Source organism: Apis mellifera, linkage group LG11 (genome assembly GCF_003254395.2).
Source record: "Apis mellifera strain DH4 linkage group LG11, Amel_HAv3.1, whole genome shotgun sequence".
In the NCBI taxonomy this organism is placed as follows: domain Eukaryota; kingdom Metazoa; phylum Arthropoda; class Insecta; order Hymenoptera; family Apidae; genus Apis; species Apis mellifera.
The window spans coordinates 8,128,987-8,149,488 of NC_037648.1; the positions used below are offsets into that span (position 1 = coordinate 8,128,987).

The following is a 20,502-nucleotide window of genomic DNA, read 5'->3' on the forward strand; positions in this document are numbered from 1 at the left end:
GAGGAAAATTAATTTAAAATGCGTATTTTTAAATCATGTTCACATTTATATTTTCATTTCTCAAGTACGTTTTTGTTAATATTCCATACGATATTCTTCATTAATTTCTAAAAACTTAGAAATTGTTTCATTGCTCCATTTCTGATTCGTTACAGGTTAATATGTAATTATTTTTAATTACAATTGACAACTTGGTCGAAATTTACATAAATTCACACAGAATACAAATTCACATGGTTAAATATAAAAATAAAGTTTCCTTACTTGAACTAATGTTTCAAGTTACGTGAAATTTATATAAATTATTCAAATAATTTTAATTAATTTTAATTATTTATTATATAATTAATTATATAATTTTAATTATTATTTCAGAAATAGAGCTTGATTTTAGAATATTTTTATTTTTTTTTTAGTTTAAAAATTTTCTATCGTTATTATTAATTGAAATGACATATGATCGATCATATCAATGATCGATTAAAAATCTGATAACGATTTTACAATGAAGATAAACTTCATACAAGCACAAGGATATCGATAGTATAGTTAGATATTGCAACGGAATCGTTTAGTTGTTTCGATATCATCCATCGACACATTTCTTAAGGTTTTTAATGTCATCATTTAATATCTTGCAAGAAGTTTTAAAGAAGTTGTTGAAAGAATGAATGTTGAAAAGAAGTGGTGAATCGTTTTTGAATGATCCTTTATAAAACTAATGATTCGAGGTAAGAAACTTGAAAAATTTATTTGGATGAATCATCTAAGCTCATGGTGCAATCAATTGATGCACATATTATTAATAGTTTGATAAGTTACAAGGTATATATACAAGATTACAATTTTTTGATTTTCTAGATTTCTGTAATGTGTGTCATGTTCTCTAATAATTCTAGATTTTTCTTTTTAATTTTATATCTTTATATTTTATATTTTAAATTTAAATTTTTTAGAATTTTACATATAATGTGATAAATAATTGTAAACCATATTTATTTTTTTACCAAATTTTATTTTGTTCAGTGTTATGTAAAAAATTTCTTACAGATATTCTTAAATTCTATATTTTAAATTTAATTCATAATCTCAATACAAAAGTTTTATATCAGACGTTTTAGCATATTTAGATTGTGAAACGTTCTAACATTTAAAAAATGTAAGATGGATGATCAATAACTTTCAATAACTTTCAGTAACTTGTCACTCGTGAAATTCCTTTCTTGTACAAGAATGTTCAATTCCTAGAAATAATTAATCACCAATTCTCACCATTCTCATCTGATTAAACCACTCAATTTCCTCTTCACTCAAAGTAAATTTTTTATTTTATTATACTTATAATTTTCACCTTCTAATTTTGGACGATTTTCATGTTTACAATAATTTTAAGAAACTCAACTATTTTTTCTCAAATTTAAAACTTTAATCTGAAATCTAACTCAACGATTTCCACTCTAAGAAATTTAAAACTTCAGAATCTAAATTCTACGTTTAAAAACCTACCTATTGCATGGTCTCTCTCATACTGAAACAAAACTAAAATCACCTCCAGAAGAAAAGTTTCATCACATTTATTGAACGAAGAGTCAAAAACGAAAGCCGATCTTTCCACGATATCCTTTCGTATCTTTCACAGAATTTCGCAACGAAACCTGAATTCCTATCGATAGATCGGCGCCATTGTTACATTGCGTTTCGCGATCCGGTCAACCACAGCTTTGACATCGAAAAAATCGTCGAAGGGACACCTGGGGGGGCCACCGCGCGCGCGGAGGCGATTCGTAAGGCGCGAGGGGCGGGGGAGTGGCGAGGAAAAATCATGAGAGGAAGAGGAAAGAGAGAAAGAGATAAAGAGAGTCACTCTTTAACCGTGTGTGTCGTGAAAGTTATAGCGGAGCAAGAGGGGATCCTGAATCGCTTCTGGTACCTCTGGTGGATCGTGGCTAAGCCAGTCGCTCGCTCGCCGCTCACCTAAACGGCTTTCACCTGGGCCGATTACGAAGATCCTTGGTCGTCGACCGCCTTCCAACGATTCTGACCAACGTTTTCTCTCTCTCTCTTTCTCTCTTTTAGCCGTGCGCGCGCTTATGAACACGAAAAACCCGTGGCCCCGTGGCCGGTGATCGGTGATCGGACCCACGACACGTCCGTATGGTGTATCGTTCCGACGAAAACAGTGATTTCCATTTTTTCCATGCGATCGAAGGGGTACGTCGGATCGTTCTGGTTGCAAGGAAGATACGCAGACTGTCGATAGGTTTCCGCTATAGACAGAGAGGTTTCACTTTTGTTTGGCAGGTACGTGATTTTCTGCGCTTGTTTTTCCGCGAGGAGAAAGTGTGGGATCGGCGAAGTGTTTTGAATCGCGCGGTAATCTTCGATAAATATATTATTGGGGGAGGGGAGGGGGGGAGGGAGGAGGGGAGTTTAGTAGAATGGTACGAAGTGTGTTTCGAAAGAACGACACAAGATATCCGTGAGATATTATATTTTAAAGATTTTGAATTTCTATGAATTTTTTTTTTTTTTTTTGCATAAATATATCTTAATAACTTTGTGGTTACTTTGGGCCAACTTTGAGTCAGATATGAACTTTGATACACGAGGAAAGTATAAATAATTTGCAAATTTTTATCCTCTATCTTTATGCAAGCATGTTTTGGGAAAAAACTTATTCATCTTATTCATCTTTTGGGATGAAAAATAAATGAATAAAACGAATTTAGTTTGTTTCTTAATTTAGAAGTATTCTGTTTAAATTTAATATGTTAATATACCATATAAATTGATAAAGAAAGTGAAACGTTAATTGAAAAAGAGAAAACAAATTTTGAAATTTTGAAACTAACCTTAGAATTGAAATTAAATTTTTGTTAATTGAAAGATTTCAACAGTTGAGTACCACTTATTCTCTGAACCTCTTATTTCTCTTTCTCTTGGAGGGTCGTATTTTTTCTTTGTTTCGTTTCGTGTTGGTTGCTCGTTAGGGGCACGCGCGAATTCCGATCGGTTTTAAATCTTACAGCTGAAGTATATATGACCCGTTTCTTTCGGGGGAGAAGAGTTTCTCCGGCGTGACTGTTGACTTTCTATTGTAGCATCCGAGCAACGTGAGATTTCGTAATTTCGTGAATGATCCGATCGCTTCCTTGCCACGCGATGACAGCTATTTTACTTGAAACCGCTTAGCGATTTATGATCTCCGGTTCGAATAAATTATGAATTAGTAGTTTTCGCTTAAAACGTCGACTTATATTCTATTTGTTGATTTGATTTTATTCTATCCAATTTTTCAATATATTTTGTGATTGTTTATTATATATTTATTATATATTTTGAGATTGTTTAGAATCTTTATTAGATTCGTTAATGTTGGATGATTATTCTGCTTGAAAGTGGTTATGATCGGTTATCTCGCTTGTCAAAATTTAGTTATTTTGTGAAAATTGACAATTTAATTTTGTCAAAATTAAAAGATTTGAAATTTTTGATAATTTAGTCACGGAATTATAAAAGTAGAAAATATATAATCCTATATTAGAATCGTTGGATAATAAATTTCCTTATTAATTAAAAAAAAAAAAAGAAATATAAAAGGATAAATATCATGAAATTAATTAATATTATAAATACAATGAAACATAGATTATTAAATTATAGAAACATTATAAACTATAAAATGAAAAGCAATATTTTTGATAATAAAAAATTATGAGAAAAAAATATACATTTTAAATATAAATATTATAAAATCTAACAAGAAAACGTTAATTTAAATAGAATAAAAATGTCATAGATGATAGAATAAAAGATATCTATATCGCCCTCTAATGAAATTTCGCTGTCTAATTATGGGAATGCAAGATTTCTATGTCAGGACTTGCGATTGAGATTTCATTGATCATTTTGCAAGGCAACACGCGAACATTATAACGGTATTGCAAAAGAGACGAGGGCGTGAGGTGGAAATTAGATATTTATAGGACGTTCTGACGCGATTCTTGAGTGTCTCTCTCTTTTTCTGTTCTCACTTTCGTTGATTATTCTCCTTTTTCTTCCATCATCCTGAGTCACTAATTGGCCGAGGATCAAGGAGATCGCGTAGAAAGCGCGATGTAACTCTTCTTTGATTCTTTAATCGCGTTGCGTGATCGATGTTATGCTTTTTCGAATAACCATTGCATAATTGATAAAAAAAATGCCTTTTTTCACCTTTCGTTGATAGTACTATAGAATCAGAACATGACACAGCTATTCGAATAATCGAATAATCTTGCTTTTTATTAGAGTTAGTTATTTCGAGATATATTATTATAGATATTAAACAAATTTAGAAATTACAATTTAACAATTTTCTTGATAATTACATTAATTACATTACAATAATCTTACATAACAAAATTTAAACATTGGGTATATAATTAGCAATTTTTTTTAATTAGTTTTTAATTTATGCATGAGATTAAAGAATTATTAAATTAGTTATTTTTAGATATTTAGAAAATAAAGTTTTTGTTTGTTTGATATTGAAATGAATAAAAATTAACATACTATTAATTTAAAATCGTTTTTCTGTATTTTAGAAAGTAAATGAAGAAAGATTAAAAGTTTTAGTTTTATTTTGAATAGTTAATTAATAATGAATGTTAATATATATTTTAGAAAATTCAACGACAAAATAATCAAATAATACATCATGTGTTATGTATGATGTAGATATCATAAGTGTTTCTGGTAATCTCATAAATAATTAATATTTGTGAATCTAATCTTTTGTACATTTAATAATTAATGTTGCTATTGAATTATATATTATATTTAAACAGATGAATCTTTGATCATGGCAAATATAAAATATCATAAAAAGAGGTCATGGAATTACAATAAAATAAATTAAAATAATTTCTTTTTATCATAAAATTTAATAATTAATAATTGTAAGAATCATAAAAAACAAATATACAAAGTTAATTAAATTATTAAATTAAAATTAAAATTTATTAATTATTTAAAAAAAGTTATTTATTATCTAAATCTTATTCATTAATATCTTAATCTTATTTATTTTTTAATCATTTAACGAAACTGATTCACGGTGCAGTCCCTGAATAACGTATTATAGTTTTAAAAAAATTACTTATCTTTCGATTAAAGATTAAAGAGCTTTTCTTTGTAATAAAATTCCTTATTATCTCTACACGATTATCTGGTAACAATATACCTCGGAACTAAAGATCTCTAAATTAAATATGTATTTGCTTTAGTCGTCGGATCAATTAAAATGAAATCTGAGATCAATCAAAAGAAAGAGAAAAATCTAATTTTTATCGATAAATAATACATTTGATTTTACATTATTAATAAAAAGTATTTTTCTCTTAATATTTATCCGTTAAGCCGATTAATATAGACATTGACCTAATATGTATCAACAGTATTAGAATGATTGTTATCAATTTACTTTTTTGAATTAAAATTGCGCAAATATAAGATTATTTCTTATCAAAGAAACAGTAATTGATAACAGTTGATGCACACTCACAATTATTTAAAATCATAGGAATCTCATCGTTCTAGAATGTATCGCAATTGATAGATTAAAAAAAATATGATAAATATGAGAAATTTTTAAGAAATTTTAATCTGATTGATTCTAAAATTTGAAGAATCATGAAATGAATGTTTATACTAAAGAAATACTAAATACATGTATATATAATAATAATATATAATATTATGATATAATAATATAATATATATATATATATATATATAATATAAATGAAACAATTTTTGAAATTAGAATTTAGTTTAGAATTTTTTAAATTGATTTTTTTAATAAATTTAAATTTATTTGGATTTTAAATTTGAATTTCTATAAATGTTTTTTAATATTTATTTAAAAAAAGATATAATATTTTATTTTATTTTATTTTAGTTATATTTACATATATATTTTATATACATCTTTTAATATTACAATTTTTTAAATAATTATCTAATCATCTATTCTAAAATAATCATCAATAAATCTTTATAGATTGAAATTTTAAAAAATTTTAAGAATTATTTCATTCTAAAATTGTTTCATTATTTATCATTTCTTTATCACGAATCTTAGTCATCAAGAATAAAATCTATAAGTATTGAAGTTATTATGATCCAGAAATCATTGGAATTCTATTCCCGACCTCAAAGTGTGATTTAAAGTATAGAAAACAATTGTTTCTTGCCATTGGAAGTATATTGGTCTCATCACTATCAAGGTAACTGTTTTTTAACGTAAAAATTGTGTCTAATTACATTGAATTACTCGAAATGCGATACATATCTTGCGTACAGATATCGATACATAATACTTCCGAGAGATTTCAATGCCCACAGTGGTAGACGTAATGGTATTTCTAATATTGCTTCGATCTAATATACTAGAGTAGCAAAATCATATATCAACAAATATTATTAGGATGAGGATCTTATTTTTTTCCTTTGTGTGTTTTAAAAACGTGAAGTCATTTTGAAAATTAGTTATGTCAAGAAATTATAATTGTGGAAAATAGTCAAAAAATTTTTTGTTGTATCATAATCAATTTTAGAAATAATTTTATCTATTCAATTCAATAGAGAGATTACTAATTATTACTAATAATTTACAATTTTATAAAATATCCATTATATAAATTAAATAATGAAAATAAATATATAGTTAATCGTTCATTTTCACACGTATTGTTACTTCAAAAACAATTCATAAGAATTTTATTCTATTACCATATGTCATCTATTCAATTTGTCCTTCTGATTATTCTCTTTATGTTAGCATTAGCATTAAAAATTGATTTAAATTATTCAATAAGAATAAGAAAGCTAGTTAGTAGTAACTTTTATCCAATGGAAATAATTATTAGAAAAGGATATGTTTTTTTTTTTTTTAAAAAAGAAGATAAATTTATTAATAAAATGTATTCTATTATCTTAGAATAATTTGTAAAAGTAATAAGATACATCATTCAATTAGATATTCTTAGATAAAAAGTTAATAGGAAGTAAGAATATTTATTTAAAAGCTGATTAAAGTTTTTATGCTTATTTAAACAAATTTTATTTCTGTCGCTATATATTGAATATTTCAATTAGTAGATTTTCAATACATACAATTTTACAATTTGCAATATTTTTTATTATTTTAAATTATTGTTCATACAGACGATATAAAAAAAACACAAAAAGAATTTTTTCTTTTTCATGATAATAGAGTGTTCAATCAAACGATGAGTTTGATGTCCAATAATAGATTATTGATGTTGCATTGCAATTATTATTCATACTCATGATTATATTTATTCACAGTAAATCAATTACTCGAACATTATTAACACAACAAATAAACGAACAAAGTATACAAATTAGTGTATTTAAATAAAATATTTAATTTTATTAAATTATATTGCAGATTGTAAGTTATAAGAAAAATACATTATAAATATCGTAGCACAAAAATTAAATAATTAATTTAATTAATTATTATTAATCCATTATTCGAATATTTATTATTATTATATATTTGGATAATACATTTTTTACTTTCTTTTGATAAGAAGTTAATATTATATCCTTAAATACTTTGTACATAATGGTATCAAAATGGAAATATAAAAAATAAAAAGTACTTCAAAAGATAGAAAATAGGAAAAAGTGGAATAAAAGTTGCAAAACTTTGTAACATTGAAAGTATTCTCACTTAAGAGTACTTATATTATAAGAAAAGAGACAAATGATTTAAGATAAAAATTGATTACAATTGAACGCAATTTAAGACAATTTAAAAAATTTATATTTTTATCGCTTCTATATTGCAATATAAAAGTGAAGAATCTAGTTTTCGAATCAAAACATACTTTCATCAACAACATTTTACATTTTACATTCTCTTCAATCATTCTCAAATTTCGAACAATTATCGCCCAAACATCTTAACTACACTTGAACTACACTTTCACCCTATTCGTCCTATTCTCAAATCTCATATCTTCATTACTTTTTCATTGATTTCACATTCATATACATACAATCTTTCAACCAACAGAAACCAACACTGGATTCGTCTTCACAGCGCAATTTTTCCCGTGTCTAATGTTTTCTTCCGTCCAACTTTCAACAGAGCTTCTCCCGCGTGTAGGGTTAAGAAAGCGATCAAAGATGACAAAGTCAAGTGAATCACACGTCGCGTGGGAAACACGCCTAGAGATACACTAACCCAACATCGACGAGGTTAGATTGTGAAGGAGGAAACCTAGTTACCGGATACGCGGGAAAACGTTGATTCACAAAGGAATCACGAACGGTTGGAACCGGTTAATCATGGCGCGCGTCTTTGTACGCGCTCTCCTCGATTCGATTCGAAATATCCTACGTGCGCAAGGTCATTCCTTTCTCCCTGCTCTCGCGTTCTTCTGCGAAACTGTCTCCCTTTTCTTCGTCCTGTGATTCATTTTAGCGCGCGAATTCACCGCTGAATTTCCTCACGATCGATCGATTTCTTCGTTTCGTGGACAATTGAAGGTGCGTTCCATTTTTATTTATTGTTTATTTCGGTTTCATTTTCGATCTTTCGTTTTATGTTGCGGCTTTGTGTTTGGCGTGAAATGAATTGAGTTTGAATTATTTGTAAATTTAGGACGATTCGTTGAGAGATGACAATTTGAAATTAAAATTTTTGGTTTTAATTGTAATTGTGGGAAGATTAGATATTAATTGGAAGATGATTTAAGGGTAGAAGAAGAGAGTTGGATATAGTTTCCATTGAACCATATGTTGTTATTTAAATGGGAATTATTAGTGTTAATGAAATGTAATTATTATTTAAGTTTTATAGAAAAGTGTAAAGGAACACGTGGAAAATATTTTTTATCTTTTAAAAGTTATTAAAAAGATAAATATAATTTCATCCTTTCAAAACTTTTTAACATTTTTAAAACACCAAAAGTAACGATTATTTTTTCTTATAGAAAAATACTCATACCTCATTTTTTAATTTTATAATCTATTTAATTATGTTATACTTAGATTGATTGATATAAATTACAAATTTGATCTGGATAAACATTTAATAAATGAATAAAAGAAAAAAAGAATAAAAATTAATTATAGAAAAGAAAACCAGCTTGAAAGAGATATAATTTTTAATCCATTTAATATGGAAGTTTTTTCTGTAACTTTTATTAATAATAATTTTATTATTAATAAAGCAAGAGTGTACATATTCTATGAAACATTCTATGTGTGTATATCCAGACACGTGTGTACATTGTACTCGATTCGATTTGTGGGTGTAGCGCGACATTTAAATTACTGTCAATCGGTGTCACAGCAACAAGGAAGCATTACCGTTATTTTCTTTTTCTGTCGAATGTAATCGAAAGACTCGTGATAGCATGCAAGATAATCGAAGATACATAACATCGGTCGGTGAAAGAACGTTTTTCAATTGACAGTATTTACATCTCAATCGTGAAAGAAAAGAAATAAAGAAATAATAAGTAGAAAAGTGAAAGAATCAAGGTTGGAATTTGAACAGAAGTTGAAATTGGAACGTTGAAAGAGTTAAACAGTAAGTGGAAACAGTTAGTTAAGAAAGTTTTTGGAGAAAACATTGAAAATTATTATTCCATATTTTAGACACGGTATCTGATTGATAGAAAGTACATTCGATTTTACATTTTTTTTGCATAAACAGAATCACGGATTAATCTTCAAAGCATTAATTTCAATATTTAATCATTTTATTTAATCATATTATTTATTTATATTTTGTATTGTATAATTTTTGATGATTTTTTTAATTAAATTTTTTAAAGCATATTATAATGAAATTTTGGATTTATATTTTAATATTATTTCAATCAAAGTGTTTGACTTGAAAAAATATTAAAATATATGAATTTACTGTTTTTATTTGATTAAAATTACATAGAAGAAAAAATATTGGAAATATTATTAAACAAAAATTAAAATAATAACTATTAAATTTTATTTCACACTTTATGAAAAATCTATCATTTTTTTATCGTATATATTTTATCTTGAATGTTAAAAAAATATAAAAGTATAAAATAAAAATATAAAGATAATAAAAATTTATTATCTTCTTCTTTTGTATAAAATAATATATATTTTTTAAACATAAAAATAAAGTTCAAGAAAAAGAAAGATCCAAGTCAGAGGATAGAATATTTTAGTGATTTATACATTCGTATAATAAAAGTATTTTGTATTTTTAGTATTTTTAGTATTTTGTATAATAAAATTTTGTATAATATATTATTTTATTCTTGAAAAACTATAAAATAGACAAAAATATAAGTATATAAATATTTTTTTAATTTTTTAAATATCATTGTTTTATGAACAAATGCAATATGAGATATTAAATCACATTTATTTTTTATTAATTCTTCGAAATAATAGAATATTATTTATCTACAATTCAATTATGACAAGTTCATATAATGCTAATGGAACCATTAAAATTAATTATCTGTTTAGTGAATCGTTAAATTTTAAAAATAAGCTATTAACTGATCTTTTAATATTTCATAGTATTTTATTTTACAATTTCCATATAATATCTATTATCGTATCTTGATTAATTAAAACATTATTTTATATTTTTTAAGATGTATTTTAAGACATATACATATATACATTTAAAGTTTCATAGTATCTTTTATCTCTTGAACCAAGTTGGAAAATTTATCTGGTGAACTTTGTAAAGAAGCAGTCTAATTTATTTGTCCTGAGATGAAACTTCAGATTTCTTAAAGTGTACTAGCATACTTTAACTAAGGCATATTTTATCTAAAATTACAAATACTTTCGTCACTAAATTCATTAAAATCACTTCCTTAAGGCCACTTTGCTCTTAGCAACGTTACATTCGTTATAACGTTTCCTTTCCATTTATTTCTATCATGACTCGTGTTTTTTTTATATTAATCCTCTTTATTCAATTTACACATACAGTCAAAAAAGAACACATTGTGACCGAATAGTATTTAAGGTAGGCAGCCGAGAAATGGAAATCCTACGCGTTGAAAAACATATACATGCATGAATTGAATTCCTCGTTAAATATAGAGACAAGTGGTCGCGAAAGAAACCAACAGCGAAGTTAGCTGGACTACGACAAGGATCCAAGCAATGGGGTAAAAGCAATGATTCTCAACCTGAATCAAAAACATCAAAAAGAAATTATAATTTTTGATTAATAATCAATTAATATTTGTTTATTGTAATATAAATTATATTATTTAAAATTTAATATAATTACTTATTATAACAAATTTATTATAATGACTTTTAATATCTTAATAAAATTATATTACTATTTTTTTAGTAGTTAACCTTTCATGGACTAGTAACATATTACAGTTTCTATGGAGATAAGTTGAGCTATTTATATCCATGATTGTTGTTTTTACTGTTCTTAAATCTAAAAAAAATTTAGATTTTAATTTTAAAAATTTAAAAAGTTTAGCAAAAATAAAAATCTCTTTAAATCCAGAAATAAGAATTAAAAACTGATTGGTGACAATTAACATTTAAAAATAAATAATATAGAAAAAAAAAAGAGAAACTTATTGTATTAAATATACACTTAATATTGTACTATACACTTTGAATCATTCGTTAATCTAATCTAATGCTAGTAACTTCTATTATTGCCACATTTAACTTTTAATCTTTTATTAATTATCGATTGATTAATTGATTGGACACGATAGCATCATGCATCCATTGCATCAGAGAACGTAAGTGACTCAGATAACCATGAAAAGTTAATTCAAAGACAATGTCTCTAATTTAGTGTTGAATTAATCAATAAGCAATATCATGCTTATGATATTATTAAGAGAAATGCATTACAAAAATCTTCTGATTTTAAAAATCTTTTATATATAGCAATAATGTTCTTAATATTTGTATACATAAATATATGAAAAAAAAGAAAGAAAGAAAATAATGAAAAGAGAAAAAGAAAATCGAGCAGTTATGATAATTTTAAATATATAATTTATAGTAGCTCATTAAAAATTATATTTCTTTTGTATATTTCTTTTGTTGTTGTTAAATTACTCTGTCAAATTATCAAAAATATCTAAAAAAAATTGTATTTTTGTTATATTTTTCTTTTCTTATATGAAAAAGTCGCAAATTGTTTGAATATTAAAAAAGAGGGTTCAAAATTTAAGAAAGGTTGGAAATCACTGGATTAAAGGATAGAGAGGAAGGCAAACAATTCTATGGTGGACAATGACTCATAGGACAACGGCCTTAAGACGACGAAAAGTGGTAGTCTAGGGAGTAGAGACACGCGCCATAATCATGCACAACCTCGCCGGTGCACCAACGTTCATGCTCGCTTGATGTTTATGAATACGAGCTTAAACTTATGATCGGAATAAAATACAAGAGGAATAGAGCATTACAAGAGAAGGTTGATAAGCTCTGCGCGTAACGTGTTTTCTTGTACTTACTTTTTTTTTATATTCCTCTTGGAAACATTAATTATTTTAATAATTTTAAAAAACGAATCTTGATATCGAATTGAAGGGACGTTTCGTTTTAACTTCAATTGGATAATTTGAAAAGTTTGTATTTTTATTGTCCAATATTTTACTAGACAGCTTTATTGATTCGTAAGATTATTTTTTTCAAAAGCTTATTTGTTTTGTTGATCAATATCAAAATTTTTGTGATATTTTTGTATTTTCTTATGTTGATTATATTTATAATTTCTATAATATTCTAGATAGATAAGAGATAAGATATTTCTATAATTTTAAATTTATATTTATTATTGTTGTCAATAATTGATTTGATTTAATTGTTTTAATAATATGTTGGCATATATATATATATATATATATATATATATATATATTACAATTTTGTTAGGATATATGAATTGAGTATTAGATTTTTGATTATGAAATTAATAAAACAATAATATAATTGTATTTGCTAATTATAAAAAACATATCAACATTTTAATATATATTCGCTATAATTTTATGTAAATATGATTTGCCAATAAATATACACATTTGCTGCAATTCATTGTTTCAATTATAATAAAGGGATATTCAAAAATGAAATTAAAAAATATTTATGAAGAATAAATCGATTCATTATCAATAATCAATATTTAGATTATTTATTTATTCAATATGTTATTTTATAGAGATTTCATTTTTATTTTTGAATAAAGTTTAATAAATCAAATTTAATTTAGTTTCTATTGTTAAAGAAATATATTATACTCTTTTTTCTTTTTATATTTTCCTTTTGTTAATATTATAATTTATTTTCTCACAAATTTCCCAACTCTTAATGAATTTCTATAATAATGTATTTTATGAAATTTAAAATTTAATTTTATTCAAACTTTTTCTAAATTAAAGATTTGTTACTTGCACTATTTTATTTTTAAACTGTCTGAAACGAAACTTTGCTAATGAAATTGAAGTAATGAAAAAATGTTGAATTATTTATTTCATTCCTGATGAAGATTAATTCACGAATGGTTACGAGTTAGAATTATGGAGCAAGATAAAAAAATTGAACGATTATCGATTACACAACAGATCGTTAGTCGAATAATAAATTAGAGGTGATTCATCACAGAAAAAAAGAATTAAATATAACCAGTCCTTATTATTTATATATTACACGATTATGTTGTTATCAATAAATATAATTGATTGTTCTGGTGTTAGTTAAGAAATTTAAGAATATTTTTATTAAAATATTCAAAAGAAAATTTATATCAGTGATTATCTGTTTTTGTTAAAAGACATATTAAACCATAGATTAATAATAAACATTTTTATTAAAAAAATATATAAATATGTAATCTATATAACACATATTTATAAAATAATAAATTTAAAATCTAACAAATTGCTTATAAAATTACTAATTATTTATAAAGATCAGTATAAAAGAAGGAAGAAGAAAAGAATAAAAGAATAGTATAAATATATTTTAAAGAAATCATTAAAATTTTGATTTCCTAATTTCAAAGAAAATTATTAAAATTCCGATGATAAAAAATTCACACATTTAGACAGTATTAATAATCCAACTTTCATATGTTCAATATTTCTCGAGTCAATTCTATATAAATCAATTTTATTAATTCACTACACCTAGAAATCTTTAATTCTTCCGAAGTAGCTCACAAGATATTCAAAGTACCACATCGTAGCGAGCACTGGACGTAGCCTCACGAACGACCTTCCTCCACTCGAGAATAAAATCAGAATAAAATCTAATGAGAGTTAACGGAAACAAAGAAAAAGAAGAAAAAAAAAATTTGCGAGAAATGATCGATGTTCAATTACTTACTTTGAAAATGAAAAGATCAAAGAATCAAAAGTCTTTTGAACGAGTTCGAGGTCTTTTTCAAAAAAAAATCTATCATCTACTTTGGCTGAATCCTAAATCAAAAGAATTTTCGATCAAGAAAATGGCTGTGGAAGGAATGTATAGAAAAGGAGTGTGAGACAAAGCAGGGTGAGGTAGAAAAGAACGTGGTGAGAGGTGTCGAGAGGGTGGAACCGAGGAACGAACGAATCCATGACGTGCCTCGAAGGCAGCAACCGACACGGCGAGTTGCAGTGGACGTCCTTGCTACGTTATCTTTCACGGTTCGTTCCCTTTCACTTTCAGTGTCCAGGAACCAGAAAGCCCAGACCTCCACGAACAAAGGTGCGCCTCCGCCTTGTCCGTGTCTCGAGATCGAAACGAGAGGAGCCACGATTTCCTCTCCTGTTCCTTCATCGTTTCTTTCCTTTCTGCCCTATTTCGCTTCTTAATAACAAGCTTATTCTCTTCTGACAAACTGATAATTAGATCTCGAGTAAAAGTTGTTAAACGAAGTGTGACACGATGATTTTTGAAACTTCTCTTTCTTCTTGAATTTTCTCTCTGGAAAAATGTTTTGATAACATATATAAGATGATCGAAGATGACGAGAATGAGAATGCAGGGAAGGCGTTGCTTTTATGTGATTCGAATTGAGTATGATTGTGTTTAGTTGGTGAGATAGATTATGTTTCTAAATTTTTTTTTTTTTTTTAAGTTATTTAATTTATAATATTCGAATTATCTTCTTTTCCTTCATAGAAGATTTAAGGAAAATTTGAAAAATTAATTTTTTTATGGTTTTATTATAATGAAATGACTGATGATTGAATTGAGTACGTAAGGTTAATTACCTTCAGTAATACTTGATTAAGTTACTCTTTCATCTCACACGATCTAAGGAAATTAAAAAAATTAACGCGATTTTATTATCACGGACTGGCAACACTAGTTTTTTTTTTTTTTTTTAAATTAAGTAGAGAGAAAATTATCGTGGTATCTTTACAGAATATGATAATGTAATTATATTACGTTATATCGCGATTTATTGTGAAGTACTAAGTGCAAGGAAAGAATTCATTCTAATAATTGATTTTACGCTATATCGTAAGTAAATAGAAAAATTTATTCTGAAATATTAATATTAAATTAATTCGATTCGTTATAATTCGTTATAAATCATAAGCGGTCATAGTTAAGTTAAATTATTTAATTTTAATATGTATTCCATACTTTTACTGCGTGCAATAATGAAATTAATTAATTCAAAATTAAATAACACGATTTGTATATTTACGATAACAAATACAGGATATTATTAATTGCAATCTTAGCAGAATATAATATTGGATATTGGATATTGTTTGAAGCTGAATACGAATATGAATTTTTATTAAGTTTCATATTGCATTGAACCCATTAAAGTGTTGCATTTTTATTCAAATATTTATGAATATACTGTTTGTGTTACATATTTGTTTTCTATCTGTCTCAGATTATCGTTATAATTATAAAATATTAATTTTTTTTACTAAAATTTTAACATAAAATATTTTAATATTAAAATAAATAAATTTTTCACAATATTAAAAGAATTTATTTTATTTTAATTTTTTATTTTTATTTAAGTGATATTTCATGATAATATAACATATTTGTAGAAAAATATGTTATAAAGTCACAAAGATCGAAACTGAAACTTTCTTATATATCTTTTAATAAATTCATTGAAACAATATCACTCATTTCTTGAAAGGTTTGATATTCTGTTCTTTTAATGGTAAGTATAATTACTTAATAACTAATGATTTTGCAATAAATGAATCACGTATGAATGATTTCGTAGAGATAATAAGGTGAATATTTGTAAAAAAACCAAATAATTTCTTATTCCCCTTTCGATGAATCATTAATAAGTAGATTGTGAATATCTATGCAAATTAGTGTTTTTATACACGTGATTAAATATGAAATTAAAATAGGACTTTAAAAAAAAAAGAGAAATGATTTTTTAAATTTATTTTTAATATTCAATTTTTTTCATTCAAAATATACAATTTTCATTTCGTTCAACAACAACAACTTTTTTGGAATAATTTATAAGATATCTTCAATTATTTTCATTTTGAGAATAAATTAGTATTTAAATAAACATAAATTTTAAATTTAAATATTTTTTCGAAAATTACTTTGTTCAAAAATTTCATCAAGATTCACAATTCAATATAGAAATTTTGTTACAAATATTACAACGAAAATTATAAAATTATCAATAATTTGATTATAATTTAATTATCAAATTTTTAATTAATTAACTGAATTGTCTTATCTCTCTTTAATATGAATTGAAATTTCATTTTATTATCGTAGAATTAATGAAATACATCATGCAGGATATCATATTAATTCTGCATATATCTTTTAAATTTCCCAAAAATGTATAAATATTTATAATTTGGTAATTAAATAGAGAGTCTCTTCATAGAAAGTAAATGCATATGTAAATATAATTTAATATAAACCAATTTTCATCCGCGGTTTTAGCCGAGTTTACAGGTAAAACGTGGCGAGAAATATAGAAAGTCGGTTGCCAACTGATCCGTTACAAAACATTCACTTCATCGTTCATGTTTATTTCGATAATATTCGATATTTGAAGTTCCAATATAAAATATCGTGATTATGTTCGTTTCACCAAGAATTTCTATTTTTTCTTTTTCTCGATCGTTACGTAGCATTTTCAGCTATAAGATTTCTTTTTATCGGCCAACTTTCTTCTTTAATGCGCGGTGTTCTACATGCGCACTTTCTTTATTGTTTCTCGTTTCTGTCAGAAAACTAGAGAGATTTGCCATTTTTTTTGTAGCGGAAAAGAAAAAAAGAATGTGAAAAAAGAATTTTTATTTATTAAAATAACTATTTTTATTCCGTTTGACACGATTTCAGAAAGCGAAAAACTTTTTTTCGACCCTCTCTCATTTTTAATTTTAAAGATGATTGTAGATAAGACAAGATATTCAAAAAAATAAGAATAAAAAAAATTGCACAAGAAATTTTCACTGACAAATCTTGTGATTTTTTTTTTTCAAATATCAAGATATATAGATAATGTTTATGATTAAAAATTGAAAATATTTTCATACTTAAATAGTAAAAACAAGAAAGACAAATATTTTATAAAATTTAATAGAAGAATTAAATACTTTATTATATGTATCTTTTTTGTTTGATAAATTTATTTAAAAAGTCTGATATAATTGAAATGATTTCATTAATGTATTATTCTGTACAAATAAATATCATGTAAATATCGTGTAAAAAACATTTAATTTATTTAAAAATTTTAAATGTTCACAATTTCATATTATAAGTAACAAAAATATTTAAATAATCCTTTTCTTCACAAAATAAAAAATTTAGAAACAATATAAAATTCGAATATCATTGATATTTTATAATAATAACGGAAAATGAAAAAAATAATGCTATTAGTTTCTTTGATTGAATGATTGAAAAATATATATTCAATATATCTCTTATTATTATCTTTAGATTCTAAATATTTAAATAAAAATATGCGAAGTATAAAAGTTTTTACAGGTGTTCGAGATGGCTGAGCTTAATATTTATTCTAAAATGGCAACTAATATACCAGTGTGACATAATCTCTCTAGGAATTAATTTTTAAAATATATTTTATAATTCGTAATTCTTGTTATTATTCAAAACAACCTAACTTTACATTTCATGGAATTATTCATATGAACAAGAACGTTTAAAATACCAAAGTTACGTTAGCTTAGAACTTCAAATTCAAAACCAGGCAAATAATTATAAATTATTAGTACGTGCTTCTTACAAACGATTAATGATATTAAACAATACTGTATAATTGTCTCGTTGTTTTAGATTAAAAATATAATATAAAATAAAAAAAAATTTGAATGATCTTTTAATTAATTTTAACGAATTTATTTAATACTTTTGTTAAAGTTTCATTAAACTCTGTGTTAAATTTGACTCATAACGTTTTATAATGTGATATTTAAAGTTAATAGGATCCAATTACTTAAGCCATAAAACGAAGGTCATTGGCGAATAAAAAAAGCACACGCTACTTTCATCGAAACTTGGTTTCACATTCTCGATCTATGATATTAAATTTCCATACTGTAATATTCAAGATTTTTATAAATTATAATTAGTAAGAAATGTAAGATTCTGAAAAATTAAAATTATTAGATATTTTAAAAATTATTTGATATTATTGATATTGATTGATTATAGTATAATCTTCTTTTTTTCAATTTCTAAAAAATAATAATTTTACAAGATAATAAAATTGTTATTTTTCCATTTTTTAAAAAATTAATATTTTTTTTTTACAGAATGTCAAAAATTCAACAACAAAATGGAATGATGCCAGGCAATGGAACAATGCCAGATGATGATGATTTTTCAGACGGTGAGAGTACTCCATTGACTCAGGACTATGGCGACAGGTATATATACATATACGTAAAATATATATAAAGATAAGAAAAAAGCGAATGCATTCCAAGAAAAATCGTAAATATTGTTTCAATATAATTTAAAGGAATTTAAAGGTTAACCAGATAACAAACGACATTTAATTGCTATTATGGTTGTTTTGCTTGTTTTCCAAGAATTAAACTTTTTTTATTAATTATATTTTTATTTATTTAATATTACAATTTTAAAATATTTATATTTTAATCTTATAATATATTTTTACTTTCGTGATTGACCAATTTTTATTATTTTTCAAGTTAATAACTATCAAACTATATTCACTATATTTTCGCATAGAAAAGAAAAGTCTTAAAAAAAAAAATCTAAAATAATAATAAGAAAACTAGAATTAATATTGATTTTTAATTAAATCGCGTTTCTTTATTTCTAATATTTTCAGTCAAAGAACAGTTGTGGAAACAAAAGCATGGGACGTCTTTCGGAATCCACCGCCGAAGATCGATTCCGGTTCAATGGCTAATCAAAGATGCCTGGAAGTGACGGTACAGATAACGAAGGTGATCGTGTACCTATTAGTTTTCGTGATAGTATTAGGAAGCGGTGTAGTTGCCAAAGGAACTATTCTATTTATGACATCACAGTTGAGAGCGAATCGAACTATCGTTCACTGCAACAGGGATATTGGTAAGTGATTAAACTTTCGTGCATAGCGTTATCACGAGATCTTTAATTAATTCTAAGACGATTGTTGACGCCTTAGATAGCCTCAGATGGATTATTTGTATTTTGTGTCTTGTTTTAATCTATTTTCTAAAGTTGGAAAAATTGGAGAAATGATGAACTTGAGGAGAAAGGAAAAGAAAAAAAAAAAATTTATGCTTGTTGATCCATGAATCTTAATCTTCAGTTTAAATTTATTTTCAAAGTTTTGCATTACGTTACGAAGTTAAGAAAATAGCGAATATAAATCTGAATGAAGAAAGAAAAAAAAGAATTTTAACGGGATAAAATTCTTAAATTTACATACACATGTCACAATTTTTCTCAGCGAAAAAAATTTCTGATATTTAAAGAATGATTTTAAAATTAACATAATTTAATGTGAAAAATTTTAATATTTTATACTTACTTATATATTATAATTTTTAATATTTCAATTAAGTATTTGTTGGATTCTTTGTTCTGAACCATATATTGGTATTTATAATAAATTTTCTATACATTATATTCAAGTTTTTGGATCTAATATTTGATATAATTTATTTTAAATGGAATAGCAATCCTAATATGATAGGAAATCACATCCTTCAATCTCTTAATATGATTTCTTTTCCTTATGTTTGATAACCTAATATCTGAGAAACGACTACTTTGTAAGCTTATATTATCCGTTTTGTATATCTACAAGAACATTGTAGAAAGTTACAGAGATCGTAATTACAAAATATCATACAGAAACTTTTATAAATTTAAATTTCCATTAGTTTTTATATCTATATATTCTAAAGCAATTTTATCTTAATTATAATCTTATGGAATAGATAATAATAACATTAATGATAACATTAAATCCAATAA

The 20,502-nt window shown here is 25.1% G+C and overlaps 1 protein-coding gene across 8 annotated transcripts in view; it reads left to right on the forward strand.

Moving 5' to 3' along the window:
• Nucleotides 1–558: 558 nt before the first annotated feature.
• Nucleotides 559–20,502, forward strand: part of LOC412215 (chitin synthase chs-2) — a 44,304-nt gene continuing 24,360 nt past the window's right edge. For 3 of the 8 annotated variants that reach the window (XM_016915249.2, XM_016915248.2, XM_026443737.1), the window contains exons 1-3: nt 559–731; nt 18,819–18,932; nt 19,364–19,608. In XM_016915249.2, the coding sequence (XP_016770738.1) occupies nt 703–731; nt 18,819–18,932; nt 19,364–19,608 (388 nt within the window). In that variant the 5' untranslated portion in view covers nt 559–702. Of the gene's footprint in view, nt 732–1,939; nt 2,302–6,246; nt 6,270–8,542; nt 8,566–18,818; nt 18,933–19,363; nt 19,609–20,502 lie in introns of those variants that run through there. The other 5 variants (XM_016915247.2, XM_016915251.2, XM_006563310.3 and 2 more) reach the window with 4 other exon arrangements.